General features: G+C 42.3%; 1 protein-coding gene across 1 annotated transcript in view; it reads left to right on the top strand.

Moving 5' to 3' along the window:
- LOC138757214 (ADAMTS-like protein 1) overlaps window positions 1-9,446 on the top strand; it is a 464,147-nt gene extending 454,701 nt beyond the window's left edge. Inside the window, exon 15 of the mRNA XM_069924203.1 lies at window positions 9,358-9,446. Coding sequence (XP_069780304.1) covers window positions 9,358-9,446 — 89 coding nt within the window. The remainder of the gene's footprint in view (window positions 1-9,357) is intronic.
- The last annotated feature ends 10,132 nt before the right edge of the window (window positions 9,447-19,578 follow it).

Below are 19,578 nucleotides of genomic sequence, written 5' to 3'. Positions count from 1 at the left end.
TAAAATCTTAACCCAAGGCCCAGACCCATCCTTCTCCATAATTAACTTGAAACTAATGGCATTATGATCTCTGGACTAAAATGTTCCCTTACACATACTTCTGTCACCTGTCCTACCTCGTTCCCTAATAGGAGATCCAGTATTGCATCCTCTCTCGTTGGTACCTCTCTATATTGATTTTGAAAATTTTCCTGAATACATTTGACAAACTCCAAGGCATCCAACCTTTGTACAGTCTAGGAGTCCCAGTCAACATGTGGAAAATTTTAATCTCCTACTATCACAACTTTCTGTTTCTTACATTGGTCTGATACCTCTCTACAGATTTGTTCCTCCAATTCTCATTGACTACTGACCAGTCTATAATACAACCCCATGAGTGTGGTCATACTTTTCCCATTCCTCAGCTCCATATAGCCTCAGTAGATGAGCCCTCTGGTCTATCCCGCCTGAGTACAACTGTGATGTTTTCCCTGATGAGCAATGCCATTCATTTCCCCCCCCCCCACCCCACCCCTGTTCTATCACGTCTAAAACAACAGAATTCTGGAACATTGAGCTTCCAGTCCTGCCCCTTCTGCAACCAAGTTTCACTAATGGCCAAATTGTCATAATTCCACATGTCAATCCATACTCTCAGCTTATCTGCTTTTCTTACAATACTCCTTGCATTGAAATAGAAGCACTTGAGATCATTTCCAACAACTCCTCTATCTGCTCTGGCTCTCTGGCTCCCCTCTCCCTGCAAATCTAGTTTAAACCCACCAGAGCAGCACAAGCAAATCTTCCCACAAGGATATTAGTCCCCTTCCAGATCAGATGCAAACCGTCCCGTCGGAACAGATCCCACCTTCTCAAGAAGAGAGCCTAATGATCCAGCAACCTGAAGCCCTCCTTCCTGCACCATGTCGTTAGCCATATTTTAAGCAGGATTATCCTCCTATTTCTAACCTTACTAGCATGCGGCATGGTTTGCAATCCTGAGATCACAACCCTGGAAGTTCTATCCTTCCATCTTGCGTCTAACTCCCTTAACTCTTCTTGCAGGGCCTCCTCACCCTTCCTACCCTGCTGAACAGTTGGATCTTGTTCCCTGAACATGGCCACACAGGAAGACAGGGTGTTGTAGAAGGCATATTGGATGCTTGCCTTCATAGATTGAAGCATAGAATATAAAAGTTGAGATGCTATGTAGGAGATTTATAAAACACTGTTTTGACTGCACTTGCACTGTTGTGTGCCATTTTTGTAGCCACACTAAAAAATAGTCTGCCTGAACATTTCATGGTATTATTTTTTTTTACATTTTAGAGGCAGGGATGGGGAATTGAAATGGATATCTACTGGGAGATTCATATTATTGCAGTGGACAGAGCCAAGATGCTCAATAAAGCAGTCTCTCCAATGTAGAGGAGACTATAACAGGACCACCAGATGCAGTAATTAATGCCATCCGGTTCGAGGTTGCCCAGGTGTTGTTCCTTCAAAGGACTGGAGCCAAGATCAGCCAGGACTCCAGTGTGTGACACAACAGTCTTGTGGAAATTACAGCCAATGCCTAATCCACTATTGGCCTGATCAAACTCGTCACTGGTCATCTGGTGAATCCTGCAGGCTTGACCTGCTTTGCATTTGTTCATTCTCATGAAATTAACTTTCATAATGGATGACAGATGACAAACTATGGACTGTCAGGGGAAAAACTTTCCTGAATTTTCTAAACCAGGAACTTCAAGGCTGGGAGCATAAAATCATCAAATTCACTCCAGGTGCAGAAACAAATTCCAATCTAAGCTCATCCACACTTCAAGCAATTCTTATTAAATCCGTTGCATCCAAACTTAGTTCCAGTGGGCATTTGGGACCAATTCATAAGGAATGCCTTTTGATCTCTTGGTGGTTGAATCAGAAAGCTGTCATTTATTCAAAAGTAAAATCAAAATGTTTCTTTTTCTTTTCTCAGGAGCTCATTATTCTAATGAGTGGTTCCAAAATAAGATCTGTAATTGTAACAACCTGTATTTTTTTAAGGGAATTCCACTTAGCAGATCAATTGCTGTTTTTAGGGGGTGATGCAGCATGTTGTGTCTGCTCTGAGATTGTACTGCTGCAATTCTCAGATGTTAACCTTGAAAACAGTTCATTAAAAATTACAAGAGACAGTGGATGATTATGGTAGTACTCTGGAGACAAGACAGTCAACAAAAAGGTGATGCCTATTACTGTAATCCCCAAGTCCTAAAATAGATTAGGCTTCCTTCTGTGTGCTCTTGCAGGACTCCCAATATTACAGAGTTAACATAATGCATGGACCAATTCTGAGGATTCTACCAAAACATCCCTTCATTGGCACTCAATGAACTTGCAGCCTGACCCTTCAGTTCTCCAATTATCACTCCAATTTACCCATCATTGCCTCTAATGCTCCATATTTCCATTTTGCTATCAGACTTACTTCTTTCCAAATTCTTGCTTTGGGAGAAGAAGATTTCACTGCTTCAACCCAGGCCTTTCCAGATTAATTGAGCACTCAGCAAGGATTGTGGGATCACGTGTCTTATATTTCCTTTACTCTTGTTTTGAGGAAAATAATCCACAGTCACACATGCTTATTGGTGAGTCAAAGGAGGAGGGGTCATTTCCACTGTGGCAGATAGGGCTGGGCACTTTTACTGTGGAAGGAAGAAGATCAGTCATTTCTACAGGGGCAGGAAGGAGTTAATATTTTTATTAGCAGAAAGAAGACAGACTCCATTTCCTCAGGTAAGGAGAGATCATTGCATTGGGTAGCAATCAGAAGACCAACAATGGACAAACCAGCTTACCTGTCCCAGGTTGATAGTAGTGGCTCCTGCTTCTTTGGATTTCAACAACAATCAATTCTTTTTGATTTTCTTTGAGGCCCATTGCCTGAAAAGTTTTTTTTAGAGTGCAGAGACTTATATGTCAGCTCAGTCTATATATATATATATATATATAATATATATAAAAGGATTCAGCATCCCAAACAAGAGCCTTTGCAATGTGGCAATGTTAATACACTGAAATAATCCATTACTACAAAGGCGATATTTGATGCAGCCTTGTGGTTGTAACTGTGACAACAGAAGGAACGTGGAGCAAATGCTGAAACTCTTGATCCTGCAGCATTTCTTAACAATAAACCAATACCAAGAAAAGCATTACGTGGTCATTGCGGCTTGACGCAAGTTCATTCTGAAACTAAATATTAAAACTTGTTATTTAGAGCTTAGAACATTACAGTATAGTACAGGTCCTTTGGCCCACGATGTTGTGCTGACCTACTCAACAATCTAAACCTTCAGTCACCAAAAACGCCCCTGACTCCTAATAAAAGTAAGTAACAAGATCCTGGACACCTGGCGCTGTAATGGCATCAGGTGAATAGAGGACTGTAATGAGCAAGGGAAATTAATGTCCACTCTTTCGTGGATGCAGCCCTCAAGCTAGAGCGGCTGATAATCGACCAGTCTGCCCTGAGGCCCAGAGAAATTTTCAACCACTGGATTGCTTGTTTCGATTACTTGGCTCGAAACAACGTGGTCGATGAGGTGATACAGTGGGGCCACCTGAACTCTCTGCTGGGTGAGGTCCCTCTCGCCATAACGCAAGGAGCTACTGCTCTGGCAAGAGCCCGGGAACGTCTGACTGCTTATTATGCAGCGCCACGGAATGTGGTGCTTGCTCGACACCAGTTGCTGACAAGATGCCAGAAACCCAGGGAAAGTGATGCTGCCTATGCACTGGCTCTCGACTCGCTGGCAAATGAATGTGATGTCAGGGCAGTCAATGTGCAACACCGCAATACTTCAAAGCGCCAGAGGCCACTCTCATCAAGGCAACCCGACTTTTTGAGAGGATTAGCTTAGATTTTAAAGGGCCATTCTTTCCGGGTCGGTGCGGATTTCACTCTTGCGGACAATGTAGCCCAGAATGGGTAGCTCTGTTGCATTAAACACACATTTGCCCTCGTTAAATGTAAGGTTGAGTTCTTTAGCTGTTGCTAAAAATTTCTTTAAGTTGTTGTCATGCTCAGCCTGTGTTTTCCCACAGATAATGACATTATCCAGATAGGAAAACGTACCCTGTAACTCATGCGTCCTAACAATCTTATCCATTTCCCTCTGAAACACCTACACACCATTAGTGACTCCGAAAGATACCCTTTTAAACTGGTATAGCCCCCCCATCAGCCTCAAAGGCTGTATCCATTTCTGCTAATAAAATAATCATGGCTTTTATTAGCAGAAACTAATGGTACAATAATGAAAGACAATTGATGCATATACAGTTATATCCAAGGGGAGTGTCCTTAACAGTAGAGATAATGCATAGCCAATGTTAGTACAGCAAGGCTCACCAGAGGGGAGAAGACAGGCAGCTTGGCAGACATTCACCACAAGCAGTTAAAAAATTAATATGCTTTGCCAAATCAGCATTTCACTGCTATCTTCAAACAAGGACTTTTCTATGGGACGTATTGGGTCTAAATATGGCTCTACCTCGATGCAATAACATAGAGGCCTTTATTTGAAGGGTGATTGGTAAGAAATTTATTTCGGCAATGTATTGCCGTTTCCAATTGGAGGGACCCAAACTGGGCCTTCATAGGTCGAGAGAAAGATGGGAGTCAGACTTGGGCATTGCAATTGATGAGAGACGCTGGTCCGACTTGTGCCGGGAAAGCATGAACACGGTCATCAATGCAAGGTACAGGCTGGTCCAGTATAACTTTTGGACCAGCTGTGTAATGCCACAGAAAATAAACAGATCTAAACCGGAACTCTCGGACCAATGCTTCAGATGTGGCGTTGTGACCAGGACATTCGTGCACGCAACCTGGTCATGTACCAAGGTGAGGCCCTTTTGGGTACATCTAGACCAAGTCCTGGAGAAAATTATAGGCAAGCAATTCCCACAGGACCCAGAGTTGTTCCTGCTGGGAAACATAATGGACATAAGGCTTACAATGAAGCTGTCCAAATTTCAAATCCAATTTATGTTAATTGCATTGGCAGTGCATTGCGGCGACTTGGAAGTCCAACCCTAGTCTTAGTATCGAACGATGGAACAAGGAAATGCAGAGCTGCATTCCCCTGGAGAAAATAACTTATAACCTGTGAAACAAATATGGTACCTTTCATAAGATCTGGCAGCCATTTATGCACTACATAGACCCATGGCAGTGATTGGTTTCCCCATTCCTTGCTACGGTTTCCTCTCCCTCACACTGATCCTGATCAAGGAAAGCCAGGAATGAATATTGCCCCAGAAGCCACCCACTGAGCTGTGACCCTCCTTGCCCCTTATTTATTATTTATTTTCCTGATGTTAAAGTTTTGTTGTTGTTGGTTGAAATTTGAGTGAGCCATCTTGTTTTAAGTGTTGGGGGAAGGGAGTTGGTAGAGACACGGATTGTATATATAGTCATAAAGAAAATGAATAAATGTATATTTGAATGTGAGCTGCCATTGTTGGCGTGACACTGTATATGACTGTTCAAGCTTGTGTGAAAATATAAATAAAATATTCCAAAAAAAAGTCTTCACACCCATAACCCTCTATTTTTATTGCATCCATGTGCTTATCCAAGATTCTTTTAAATATCCCTATTTTACCAGCCTTTTCCACCACCCTTGGCACTGCATTCCAGGCACCCACTACACTCTGTGTATAAAAAAACATTGACAAACAAACCTACCCAAACCTTAAACAGTCCTCCTCTCACCTTATATAGAGGTCCTTTGGTGTTTGCTACTGTTACAGAGGAGAAAAGGTGCTGGCTGTCCATCCTATCTGTGCCTCTTAAAACTCCTAACTTTGTTAACCTTGCCTCATAAAACACATTCCCCAATCCAGGCAACATCCTGGAGAGTGATCTCTGCATCCTCTCTAAAGCTTTCATCCTTTCCTGTAATGAATCGATCAGAACTGAAGATAATATTTTGTGTGGACTAACCAGAGTTTTATAGAGCTTCAACATTACCTCTCAACTCATGAACTCAATCCCCCTACTAATGAGAGCCAGCATACCATCATCATTTTTAACTACCCCACCATCCTGCACTGGATTTGGACTCCAAGGTTCCTCCATTCTTCCATGCTGTTCTTCCATACAACTTCTTTGTGTTTACTTCCACACAGACAAAAATAAGCAATCTCATTAGCACCAGATGAATGCCACCCTCAAATTGTATTGACATTTCATGTAGCTTCTGTTCTGAGAAAGGTTAATGTGGATTCAAGCTAAAAATATTGAACAGTATGAAACCTGGCTATGCACAACCTTTGTTTGGCATCAGTTTATGAAAGTATCTAAACATCATCAGGTGATACAGAGGTGATAAAAATGAAGGGAAGAGAGGAGGGCCATAGTTAGAGAAGATATTCTGTGGAAAATCATCCAGTGAGGCTAATGTATGGAACTTGTAAATAAGAAGGGGATGATCACTTGATGGGATTATATTAAAGGTACCCCAATAGTCAGTAGAAATTAGAGGAGCAAATATGTAAGGAGAATACAGATGGATCTCAGCATAATAAGATAATAAAGATAGGAGATTTCAATTCTCCATGGTGACTGCCATGGTGCTGAGGTTGATGGGAAGAAATTTGTTGAAAGTGTCCAGTAAGGTTTTCTCAAATAATATGTAGAGGACCCGACCACAGCGTGGTTGTGGGATGGGGGGGTGGGGGGTGTGGGTGTGGAAATAACACTGAATCTCCAACGAGGAAATGAAGCAGTTCAAGTGATTGATGATTCAGTGGGGAAGCACTTTGGGATAATGACCAAAATTCAATTACATTTAGAGGAGTTCTGGTAAAAGATAGGAGAGGACCTCAAGCTGGGGATCAGACATGAACTGTCATTGTTTTGGAGAGGCTGTTTACTGGTAAAGGAGGCTTTTAAAAATGTATTAGGATTGTAGTGCTATCAATTAGACCCGACAGACCAGAAGTCAAGATTAACAGGCTTTAATCACTATAAACTTACAGACATCTCTTGTATGCTGTTGGCCCATTTCGAAGGCAGTACTAAAGGAGGTGATTGGACGATACTGCCTTTATTAGGGATTCTAAGGGGGAGGAGCTACAGTATCGGGGCGGACCAACCAGTACACTGTATGTTTTACAGTGTTCCACCACAAGGATGAGCTCAGGGCCAGCATGTTTCTGTTGGAATGAAGGGCAAGAACAGCAAGATTACAGAATCATGGTTGCTGATGGATATTGAGGTGAACAAGAAATGTGCAGATACTGGGGTCTAGTGCAGTACACAAGAGCACTGAAGTAACTCAGCAGGTTACGCAGCATTCACCGATAGTAAAAGGCAGTTGATGTTTTGGCCCTGGGCTCTTCTTCAGGAGTGTAGAAAATCAGACAGACCCCAAAATAAGCAGGTAGGGTAGGAGCACAACTGGCAGGATGTGTGAGGGTTTGGGGAAAGGAACTATTGAGGTTCTGGATTGCAAAAAGGAGCTTTATGTCAGGTATCAGCAGCTGGAATCAAACAAATGCCTTTAGAGGTACAGGTACACAATCCTTTATCCGGACATTTAAATTCTGGAAAGCTCCAAAATCTATCAAGTGGGGTCCGGTGGCCAGGGGAGACTACCGGGCGGCCAAGGGACTGGCGGTCGGGGGGAGGCAGCCGAGGGGCCAGTGGTTGGGAGAGGCAGTCGAGAGAGGTGGCTGAGGGACCGCGGTTGGGGGAGGCGGCCAGGGAACCGTGGTTGGGGGAGGCAGCTGGGCAGCCAATGGTTGGGGGAGGCAGCCAAGGGACCGGCGGTTGCAGGAGGCGGCCAAGGGACCGACAATTGGGGGAGGCAGCCGGGGAACCGCAGTTGGGGGAGGCGGCCGGGAGGCCAAGGGACTGGCAGTCGGGGAAGGCGGCTGGGGGAGCCGTCCGGGCGGCCGGGGGTGCCATCCAGACAGCCAATGGACTGCGATTGGGGGAGATGGCCGGGTGACTGGAAGGGGGTGGGGGTGGATATGGCAGCACAATTTGGGTGGGCTTTCCGAAATCCGGAAAAATCCAAAATTCAGAACATACTGTCCCCCAGGGGTTCCAGATAAAGGATCGTGTACCTGTAACATATATGTTGGAGTTAGCAAGATGGAAATCAGGAGGGAACAAAGGGGACATGAGATGGCTCTGGCAGATAAGTTCAAGGAAAATCCTTAGAGATTCTACAAAAATATGCACAGCAAAAGGGTAACAAGGGAGAGTATAGGTCCTATTAGGGATCACTCTCAAAGAGTGTCTTTTTGTGTGGAGCCACAGAAGATCATTTGGTTCTCAATTGAATATTTCATATCAGTATCTAACATGGAAAAGGTCACAAATCTAAAGAATTAAGGGAAGTGAATAGTAATGTTTTGAAACATAACTGTATTATAAAAGAGGAGCTACTGGAAATAATAAAGGGCGCACACATAGATCAATCCCTGGGGTCTTATCAAGTGTATCCTTGGACATTGTGGGAAGATGGGTAAGAAATTTCTGGGACCCTGGCAGAGATATTTGCTTCATCTTTAGTCACAGATGAAGTACCGAAGGCTGGAGGATGGCAAATATTGTGTTTTTATTTAAGAACGGCTGCAAGGACAAGACAGGAAGCTACAAGTTGATGAGCCTCACATCTGTGGTGGGAAAGTCACAAGAATGTATTCGGTGGAACACAATCTCTCTGCATTTGGAAAGTTAAGAACTGATTAGGGATAGTCACCAAGGCTTTGAATATAGAAAATCATCTCTCACAAATCTAATTTGTATTTTAAAGAAATGATGAAGAGAATTGACGAGGACAAAGTGGTGAACATGATCTAAACAAAGGTTCAGTGAACAGAATGGTGCTAGGGAAATTGTTGTGGGATTAATTGAGTTAATGCTTCATCATCAGTGATGATGTGTTGTATTTGTGCAATTAGCTATTAATATTGGATGACAGATTTGTCATTGCAATTAACAATGGCCTTTTACTAGAGAAATGTATATTATAATCTTGCCTTTGCATGGCAAAATAATTGCTATCAGTGCAACGATCAGGAATGTCAAAGACCCACTCTGTGGGTCTAGTTATTATTTAATCATGTCCAGTCAGTGCAGGTGCAGAGAAGTAATTACACCTTGAAGCATAATATCTTAGACTTCCTGACTTCTCAAATAATTTTGAAATATAAAACAATGAGCGTTAGTGAACACTTGAAGACAATCAGAAAAGACAACCCAATTACATTAAACAATTTGTGACAGGAGACTAGGACCTTGTCAGAACATATAGTTTCTTCCTCTCTTTCTCAAACCTGCAGCTAATTTGTTTGTTTGGTTTATAGAGAAACTCCCCGTGGAAGCAAAGCTGCCGTGGTACAAACAGGCGCAGGAGCTGGAGGAGTTGCTGGTTGTTTCTGAGGAGCCTTCGTGAGTCTTTTGGAATTTTATTTCTATTCAGCAGAAAGCATCAAGTTAATAAGAACAAGGCTGTTAATTCAGTTCTAATACTGCCTGCCACATAGATCATGCAGCAATGATCTGATGTGTGCATACAGCCATGGCCATACAGGAAGGGAGAGTCACATTACATCTACCCAGGGTGGGTTTGCTTTTCATGTTCTCTATTTCCCCTTCAGCAGTGCACATTACCAAATAACTGTCTGTCTGAATCAACCAGCTAACGCAGCCCAACAATCCCATCTGACCTTTCGAGACTCAGATTATTTGCTGGATGCAGTGTGCCTTCCGGCACATTGCCCAGGCATGTTTTGTACCTGTCTGAATCTCACAGTAGAAAAGTTAGTACTGTAGTTTTATCCATTTATTTAACAGGATCTGGTTGTTTCAATTGGAAGGCAAGCATTATTGTCTATCCCAAGTTGTCCTGAAGAAAGTGATGAGGAGTCTCTTCCTTGAACTACAGCTGAGGCCATTCTACCGTGCTGTTGGGGAGGACCCAGTGAGGATGAAGGAGCAACGATATATTTCCAATTTAGAATAGTGTGCAACTTGGAGGGAACTTGCAGTTGATGATGCTCTCTCAGGATCAAAAATACCTGCTTAGGTCTGAGAAACAAAAACTGCAGACACTGAACTCATGAGCTGCTGGATAAACTCAGCGGGTCAGACAGCTCCTACATATTGGGAGAAATGATCAGTCAATTTTTTTTGAGACTAAAGTGAGAAGGGACTATATCAAGGTTTGGAAGAAACTAGGGAGGGGCTAAAACGTGATAGGGTATTGGACAGAAGGTGGGAAAGCTGCATAGACAGAAAAAGGGAGAGACCACTGTAAAGGGAGAAAGGATAGAGACAAAATAAATACTGGAGTGGTTAAAGAAGATATGGAATAAATGAAATCAGATCGAAGGTGACCTAAATTAGAAAAATTGATGTTCATGTCATTGGGTTTCAGGTGGTCCGGGAGGAATATGATGTGTTGTTGCTCAAGTTTGTGTTTGGCTTCACTCTGGCAATGGAGGAGGCTGAGGGTAGACATGTCTGTGTGTGAATAGTGAAATGGTTGGTGACTGGAGTTCAAGGTTAAACCTATGGAGAAAATGCAGGTGTTCAGGAAACAGTTACCCATCTATCTTCTGTCTCATCAATGTAGAGGAGGCTATGCCTAGAACACTGAGTGTAGTGGATCATATCAGAATAAGAATCTGTCATGAACATGTGTCACAAAATGTACTGTTTGAAGCAGTATTACAGGTCTAAATTACATATTTGAAATAAATAAATAAATTAGTGAAAAGTGGAGATAAATCAAGGAAGTGTCTGTGGTTTATTGTTCATTCAGAAATCTGATGGTGGAAGGAAAGAATTTTTTTTAACCAATGGGTGTTCGTCTATAGATTTCTGTACCTCCTTCCTGATGTAGCAGTGAAAAGAGGGCATGGCCTGGGTGGTGAGGGTTCTTGATGATCAAAGCTGCTTTCTTGAGACATGGCCTCTTGTAGATGTCCTTAATGAAGTGGATTAAGATCGAAGCTGACCTAAATTAGAAAAAATGATGTTCATGCCATTGGGTTTCAGGTGCTGGCAAAGTTCAAAACTCTCTGTTGCCTTTTCCTGCCCTGTGCATTGGCACCTCCATACCAGACAGAGATGCAACCAGTCAGAATGCTCTCTACGGTAAATCTATAGAAATTTGTAGGAGTCTTTGGTGATGTACCAAATCTCCTCAGACTCCTAACAAAATATACCCAGTGGCGAGCTTTCTTCATGATTTTATTTACATAAAGATCTGTTTGTGCCCTGTGGGAAGATAAGAGGGAGATGTAGGGAAGGTTTTGCACTTTCTGTGGTTTCAATGAGAAATGCCTAAGGAGGTGGAAGGGTGGGTGAAGAGAAAAGAGAGGACCAGAGTCACAGAGGGAATTTTTTTAATATATAAATTTAGATATACAGCACAGTAAAAGGCCATTTCGGCCCATGTGTCCGTACCGCCCAATTTACACCCAATTAACCTAAACACCCAGTACATTTCGAATGGTGGGAGGAAACTGGAGCCCCCAGGGAAAACCCACGCAGACAGAGGGAGAATGTATAAACTCCTTACAGACAGAGCGGGATATGATCCCTGGTCTGATCATTGGTGCGGTAGAGGTGTTGCGCTAACTGCTACCCCTACCATGCCACCCCGAATGCCAATGAAAAACATGGAGTGAGGAAGATGTGGCCACTGCTGTAATTTTGCTGATATTGGAGGAAGTGTCAGAGGGTGGTGAGGTGGAAAGTGAGGAACAAAGGGACTCTGGCCTTATTCTGGCCAGGGTGAGGGAAGAAATATGAGAAATGAAGGCGATATGGGTGTGAGCTTCATCACTGGTAGTAGAGAAGAAGTCCACATTTATTAATGTTCACGTCTATTGTGTCCAGTTCTTTTGGTGCATCATGGGCCACCAATTCCAGCTAGAGTGTTCCCACCAACCTCATAAACTCACCAGCATCAATCTGCTTCACATTATTGGACAAGGTGCTGGAATGATGGAAGGGAGAGGCAGAAGAGTGAAGCAACAGAAGGGGAGCTGGGCCTGGTCCATTTTCAAGACTTTTTTTCCTGTCAGCATGACACTCTACATCAATCTAACACCTGAGGAAGACATTGGATTGGGAGGGCAAGGGTGGCACTAGTGGTGATAGGCATACAGAAGTAATTCAACGTGCAAGAAGGACTTGGAATAAAGAACAACGTCAAACTGAGATGTGATGCCAAGGGTGAATCCAGAGATAGGAATCATGATGCAGAGTGATGAGGGTAGGGATAATGTGGGTTGGACTTTTGATGATGGCTGGTGAGGATGGATGAAACTGTTAATGGCAATAACTGGTGCTCTATCTGTACCTATTGAAATAACTATGTTTTGAATCAGGGCACATATCAGTCAGACTGTTCTTACTCCAAGCTCCTACGTTAAGCTGTCAACCTGTTAGCTATTTCAAACAGCTCCAGACATATTGACTCCAACGGAGGGTTTTTTTTCATATGTGGGAGATTATTGAACCAGGGTCATAGTTTCAAGAAAAGCGACTGATCATTTAAAACTGGGTTACAGAGAAAATTCTTCTCACAGGGGTTCATAGACATCTGGACATTTTGCCCCAGAGTGTTTTGGAGGCTATCTCCTTTAAAGTGGAAGTAGATAAACTTTTGACAAATCAAAAGCATTAGGTATATGGGGATCTGGCTCAAGAGATGTTAAGGGGGCCTGCTGCTGCTCTGATTTTATTGTGTTGTTGAGTCTCAATTCCAAATGTCCTGTGAGAGCTGTAGTTCAAGTTGTGCACAAGCCACATACTCCGACTATGTGCAGTTCAGACAAATTGAGGAGAATCTTTCCTTTCACATTAATGCTCCTGTATAAAAGTTGAGTATCAGTTACCTCATCCTCAGTGAAAGATCTTATTCAGTAGGAAAGAAACTAGAGTTTTAAAATGGTAATTTGTCCTCTGCAGAAAGAAGCTTTACGCCTTGAAATGCCATGTCTTCAAGCAGTCTCTGGGATGAGGGGACACTCTTCACAATTAATTCTTTCACTACCCTTAATCCTCTCTGGCTATCCTAATAGGGTGGTTAATATGACAGCCATAACTAGCCAACAAGTGTACCCCTTCCTCCCACCAGTTCCATGATGAATGTATCAGAATGTTTGAGAGGATGTACACTTTGCCCTCTACATCTCTTCCAAATGGAGTTATGTCCAGCCAACACAAGGATCACAATTCTGTTCAAATGAATAGTCCTCCTCTGGAGGATTGTTCTAGCTATATTAAGGCTAAAATTGTGAAATTAATGTTTTTACTAATTATTGCTTGCCATTGAGGAAATTTTGCTGGAGAGTCATTGTTAAGTTTCTTAGAAAATTGGGTCCCTCTCAGTGATGGACCTGTAGGATTTGTGTTTTTAAACCAGGTACTTTAATGTTAGCCTGCTCTAAATGTGTGCTTCTTCCAATTCCCTGTTTTTGATTTGGCATTTTATATTAACTTCTTGCTTTACGTGGGTTGGTGTTCACTCCTTCAGCCCTAGAGCACATTATTTCTCAATTAGGGGGATGAATGCATTATTGTGTCCCCAGGTGCAGCCTGTTTCACTCAAACCTCCAACAGTTGAAGCATTACATTCCTTATGGAATCATAACCATTGGGCAGGTGTCAGGAGCTGACTTTCAGTTGTGATTTGATCCATTTCAGCTTGGAGCACTCTAATTCCAAGAGTCCTCTGTGACTCCTTTCCTCGGAGAGGCCCTTAGCAAATTGGTGCATGGAGACACTTCCACTGAAGGAATCTCTCTTAATTTTCACTCTGGACAGTGCTTTATACGTTCCAGCATCTAGGTCAGGCGATTCTTCAGGAGTAATTTCTTGCAGGTGATATTATTCGCTAAGTGATTTAAGCATTTCTGCTCAAACTGTTAGAATTTAGCCAGCAAAATGTAGTAACACCAGGCTTCTGTGCTCTAAGCATTAAATCAACTTTTAAATCTGGAAGCCATGTGTTGGATCTTATTTGCTCTTCACTGCTTTAGGAATAGAGAGATATTCCTGGTTACAGTTACAAATAAAATCAAAACAACGCTTTAACTTATGAGCATCCCTCAGTATTTTTGCATTTAAATATTGTGCAGTAGTTTTGCTGCCACTAACCTTGTTCTGTGACAGTAATGAGTATTCCAATAGAAATCAATGTATGGAGCAGATACTCATATGAGCAACCTTTGAAACTGCAAAATCAGGAGAAATAACGGTGTTGGCAGAGCTGATGTAACAGCAGCACTGCTGCTGGTGCAGTCCCAGGAGAGCAGAGGCACAGCTTGGTATGCTGACAGCTCCATACAGGTTTTAAACAGTCTGTTAAAGGACCGACTCTTTTAAAATTCTGCATCCGCAGGGTCTGCTCCAAAGATGGCTGTGCCTGTGCTCAGCATCAGCCACGAGGACCTGTGCAGGGCCCCAGAAATGGCGGGAACGGCCCCTGTTGAGAACAAGAAGTAGAGGAGATGATCCTACAACGTGGTGACCACAGTGGCGAACCAGCAAAGGGCTCAGCGGCTGAGGGACCCACACAGGCTACGGGCAACTTGCGGTTGGGGGACCTGCACGGGTTGTGGGCTGCTGGAGACTGGCTCATAGAAACCAGGTGTCAGAACCAGGATTCAGGAGAATGTTGAGGGAAAGGAGTGTTCCCAAAGGACCCCGGGTGCTGAAGGCTTCCTGATCATATAGGAGGTTTGAGCCTGGAGCTCAGGTTGCTGGTGGATCGAACAAGAATCTGCTGCAGAGGCTGCGGATGAGCTGGTGGAAAACCCACCAACTCTCAGTGACTCTGAAGGGACTCTCTTTTGCTTCTTGATCTCGTACTGGAAGGGCTAACAGGCAACACTATTGGTGACTCTTTGTCTACCTTAAGGCAGGCAGAAGCCAATTTGTGTAACATTAATTATTCTGTACTATTACATAACAATAATGGAATCTTGGAAATTACAAAATAACATCAGTTTTAATACATTTACAGAGAAACGACTGTAATCACTTGGGAAATTATTTTCATTTCAATTATAACCTAAAACAATTGATGTGTCTAAACTGACCCAATTAAAGGAAAATCTATGCCTTTTTACATTTTCTTCAGATTTCTTATCAGTGTCGTGCCACACTGTGTTACATGTCCCCGCTTACCCAAACTTTACTCTCACACCGAACCTTCAATATCAGCAAGCTCACAAGATCCACACTCACAGGATTTTCCCAATCAAGCACAACCAATGGCAGTAGACTCTCAAGCTCCACACAAGACCAAAACACACACACACACACACACACACACACACACACACACCCACCCACCCACCCTATCCTTGCATGCAAATACAGATCACCCACAGTCACATGCTTCCACGAAAAAGTCCCATAATGCCCCAATATTCCCAATATTTGCCCAGTCCCTCCGTCTCAAGTGAACTTTTACAGATGAGTGTGGATTTCTCATGGCAGTTTCCAGGCTGGAGAATAGGGTGTGTATAGTCCACTTAGGAATCTGTCTATAGTGAAGATTTTATTTATAAGCTCCTTCCTGTCATCTCCAGCACCTTATCATGCCCCACACCATGGCAGGTCTCCAGGCCCAGGCTAGGTTAATATGACTTGAGGAGTAATTCTGCCTGTCACCAACATCAGGACTGTGCTAGAAATCATTCTTGACTTGCTCATCTAAATACATTCAGGGAGAGAACAGGAAGGAAAATTGACACAGCAAGTGAGTGCAGTTTATACTGTGTTTGTTTGAATGTGTGTGCATATAGAGTTTGTGAGCTCTTTGGTATTGCGTGTGTATATACATGTGCGTTTGTGGTTTTGCAGGAGCTAACGGGTGATTTTTTTTGGAACATACAGAAAACTAGACTGTAGGTAGAGTTGATTAGATATAAACTGTCCATGAGGTCATGGAACCTATAATAGAAATACTGTCCATGATGTCATGGAAACCTATGCAGATTAAAGAGGTTGAGGTGCTTACCATATTAAGATAAATAAGTGTTGATAAATCCCCTGGCATTTACTCGGACATTCAGTAAGGCTAGTGGTGAAATTGCAGGGGCCTGGCAGATATATTGAACATGTCCTTAGCCATGGGTGAGGTGCTGGAGGATTGAAGGTTATCTTATCTTGTTCTGTTGTTTAAAGGGGCTCTAAAAATAATCTGGCCAAATGATGGGCAGTGAGATTGTTCAGTTATTGGATGGAGTTCTAAGAGATCGGATAGACAGGGTCTGATTAAGGCTCGTCATCATGGCTTTGTGCGTGGTGGGTCATGTTGAACTAAACATAGAGTTTTTCGAGAAGGTAACCAGGAAAATTGATAAAAGAAAGTCATGGATATTGTCTAGATGGACTTTAGTGAGGCCTTTGACAAGGTCCCACATGGGTGGTTAGTCAAGAAAAGTCAGTCGCTGGGTATTCATGCTGAGGTAGTAAATTGGATTAGGCATTGGCTTTACGGGACAAGCCAGAGATTGGTAGTGGATGATTGTCTTTCTGACTGGAAACCTATGACTAGTTGTATGCCTTAAAGATCGGTGCTGGGTCCTTTGTTGTTTGTCATCTCTATCAATGATCTAGATCAGTGGTTCTCAACCTTTTTTTCCCCCACTCACATACCACTTTAAGTAATCTCTATGCCATCAGTGCTCAGTGATTAGTAAGGGATTGCTTAAGGTGGTATGTGAGTGGGAGGGAAGGTTGAGAATCACTGCTCTAGATCCAATTGTTACTGAAATATTTTGCTTCAGAAAAATTGTCATTGGCCCATTTTCTTTGGAGTTATGAAACTGTGCACATAACAAGTCAATTAGGTACAATTAAAACAGTGGTTTTCAAACTTTTTCTTTCCACCCACATACCACCTTAAGCAATCCCTTACTAATCACAGAGCACCTATGGCATAGGGAATAGTTAAAGTGGTTATGTGAGCGGAAAGAAAAAGATTGAGAGCCACTGATCTAGATGATAATGTGGTAAGTTAGATCAGGAGGTTTGCAGATAACAAAGATTGGAGGTGTTGTGGACAGCGAGGAAAGTTTTCAAGTTCAAGTTCCTTTTTCTTCTGATTGTATATATGCATACAGACGTAACACAAATACGTATACACAGAATATATAATTTAAAAAATATTGTTAATAAATAGTTGAGTCACGGAGAGTTGTTTGAGACATCATTCAGCAGTCTCACTGCCTGTGTGAAGAAGCTGTTCCTCAGCCTAGTGGTTCTGTATCTTTTTCTCGACAGGAGTAGGGCAGGTGACGGAAGTGTGCTTTGGTGAGAACTTAGGATCCAGTGATCATGGGTCCATTATCTTCAACTTAAATATGGAAAGGGATAAGTCAGGTCTGAGGTTGAAGGTCTTCGAGTGGGGGGAAGGCCAGATTTGAAGAAATGAGAAAGGATTTGCAGAAAATTGTATGGGCTGATCTTTTTTCTGGAAAGGATGTAGAGGAGATTTGGAGGGTATTTAAAAAAGAGATTTGAGAGTACAGGATCTTTACGTGCCAGTCAGATCGAAAGGCGAGGCCAAAAGTTCAAGGAAACCATGGATTTCTGGAAAAATTAGGAAGTTGGTTCGGGATAAAAGGGGGGCATATAGTAAATTTAAGAAACAAAAAATGGAAAAGATGTATGATTATTACGTAGATTGCAGAAAAAACCTTAAGAAGGAAATTAGGGGGGAGTCACGTGATGGAGTAGTGGCCGGACGGTGAACTCCAGCCCTCTCCAGAAAAGTCGGAAAAAACAAAGGAAAACACAAAGGCACAGAAATAAAAGTTAAAGAAAAGTGAGTATAAAGGTGGAAAGAAGATGGCGACAAAAAAAGAAAAATCGAAATCAATGGTAAGAAGAGAGGAAGAGAAGACAACGGAGGAAGAAGGAGAAGGCCTTACCTGTTCGAAGAGGCCCGCGGTGGAGAGAGAAACCCGCTCCCCCAGGTCGGTAGAAAGTGGACTACAAAAATGGCTCGTTGAGCCGAGTAAAAGTGCGCAACCGCGCATGAAAAAAAACACACCGACGGGAGGGGTGACCAGCTGGGGAGTCGATCTCCACAGCCGGCAACGACAGCTGCAGAACACCTGCAGCAAGAAGAGAACACAGAAGACAATGAAAACAAGAAAGAAGAGAAGAAAAGGGCAACAAAGAAACAACAGATGGCCAACCCAGAGGAAGAAGAAGAGGAAGAGTACAGTGAAATAGAAGAAGAAGGGAAAGGCAAGATAAAGGATATACTTTCTCTTGTTAGAGGATACATGGAGTCATTTAAAGAATGGCAAACACAGGAATTTAATGATTTAAGAAGAAGAATAAACAACACAGAAGAGAAAATGAATAAAATAGATATGACCTGAACAGAAATGGGAAAGAAAATGGACAAGATGGAAGAGCGGGCAGTAGCAGCAGAAATGGAGGTAGAAGACTTAAAAAAGAAATTGGAGGAATCTAATAAAAAAGCGATAGAGACACAAGAACTGTTAGCTCAAAAAATAGATATAATGGAAAATTATAACAGAAGAAATAACATAAAGATAGTGGGCCTTAAGGAAGATGAAGAAGGCAAGAATATGAGAGAGTTTATAAAAGATTGGATCCCTAGGATCCTAGGATGTCCAGAACTACAGCAAGAAATGGAAATAGAAAGGGCACATAGAGCATTGGCCTTTAAACCACAACCACAACAAAAGCCAAGATCTATTTTAGTAAAATTCCTAAGATATACTACAAGAGAAAAGGTACTGGAGAAGACAATGGAAAAAGTAAGAGAGGGCAACAAGTCACTGGAGTACAAAGGGCAAAAAATCTTCATTTATCCAGATATAAGTTTTGAACTCCTAAAGAAGAGAAAGGAGTTCAATACAGCAAAGGCGATTTTATGGAAGAAAGGGTATAAATTTATACTAAAGCATCCAGCGGTATTGAAAATATTTATTCCAGGACAACAAAACAGACTATTCTCAGATCCAGAAGAAGCACGAAAATTTGCAGAACAATTACAATAATAGACTGAGGGATGAAGACGTGTAATGAGAGTAAAAATGACCACGATTTATATGTATGTGGGTAAAGAGGTATAAGTGTGTATATGTATAATGTGCATACGTGAATGTATCCGTATTTAGAGGAAAATATAGATAGTATAGACAAGAATTAATAAGGGAAGGAAATGGAATAGAGGGAATAAGAGGGAACTAAAAGAGTGACCTTTGTTACATATGAAAAGTGAAATCTTTTCTGGGGGTGCTGGGTGGGGAGGAGTTGCGGTCACTGCAAAATCAGCTGACGCTTGCGAGTGAATTCGCAAACCCAAATGGAGAGGGGAGATGTGGTTGTCCGACAAGGGATAAAGGACAACTCAGGAGGGGAAGTGGAGATTGGGGCTAAAGAAGTTTTAAATAGGAGAATAAGGAAAATGTTTGATGTTTTAGGAATGTTGTCTTATAAAGGGTTTAAAATAAGAAAACAGAAATGGAAAAGGAGGAAAGGTAATGATGGAAAAACGGAAAGGGAAGATAAAC

This window comes from Narcine bancroftii, chromosome 1, assembly GCF_036971445.1.
Source record: "Narcine bancroftii isolate sNarBan1 chromosome 1, sNarBan1.hap1, whole genome shotgun sequence".
NCBI classification, from domain to species: domain Eukaryota; kingdom Metazoa; phylum Chordata; class Chondrichthyes; order Torpediniformes; family Narcinidae; genus Narcine; species Narcine bancroftii.
Note: the sequence above shows the minus strand (reverse complement) of the source record. Positions and strands in the feature narration are given on the sequence as shown.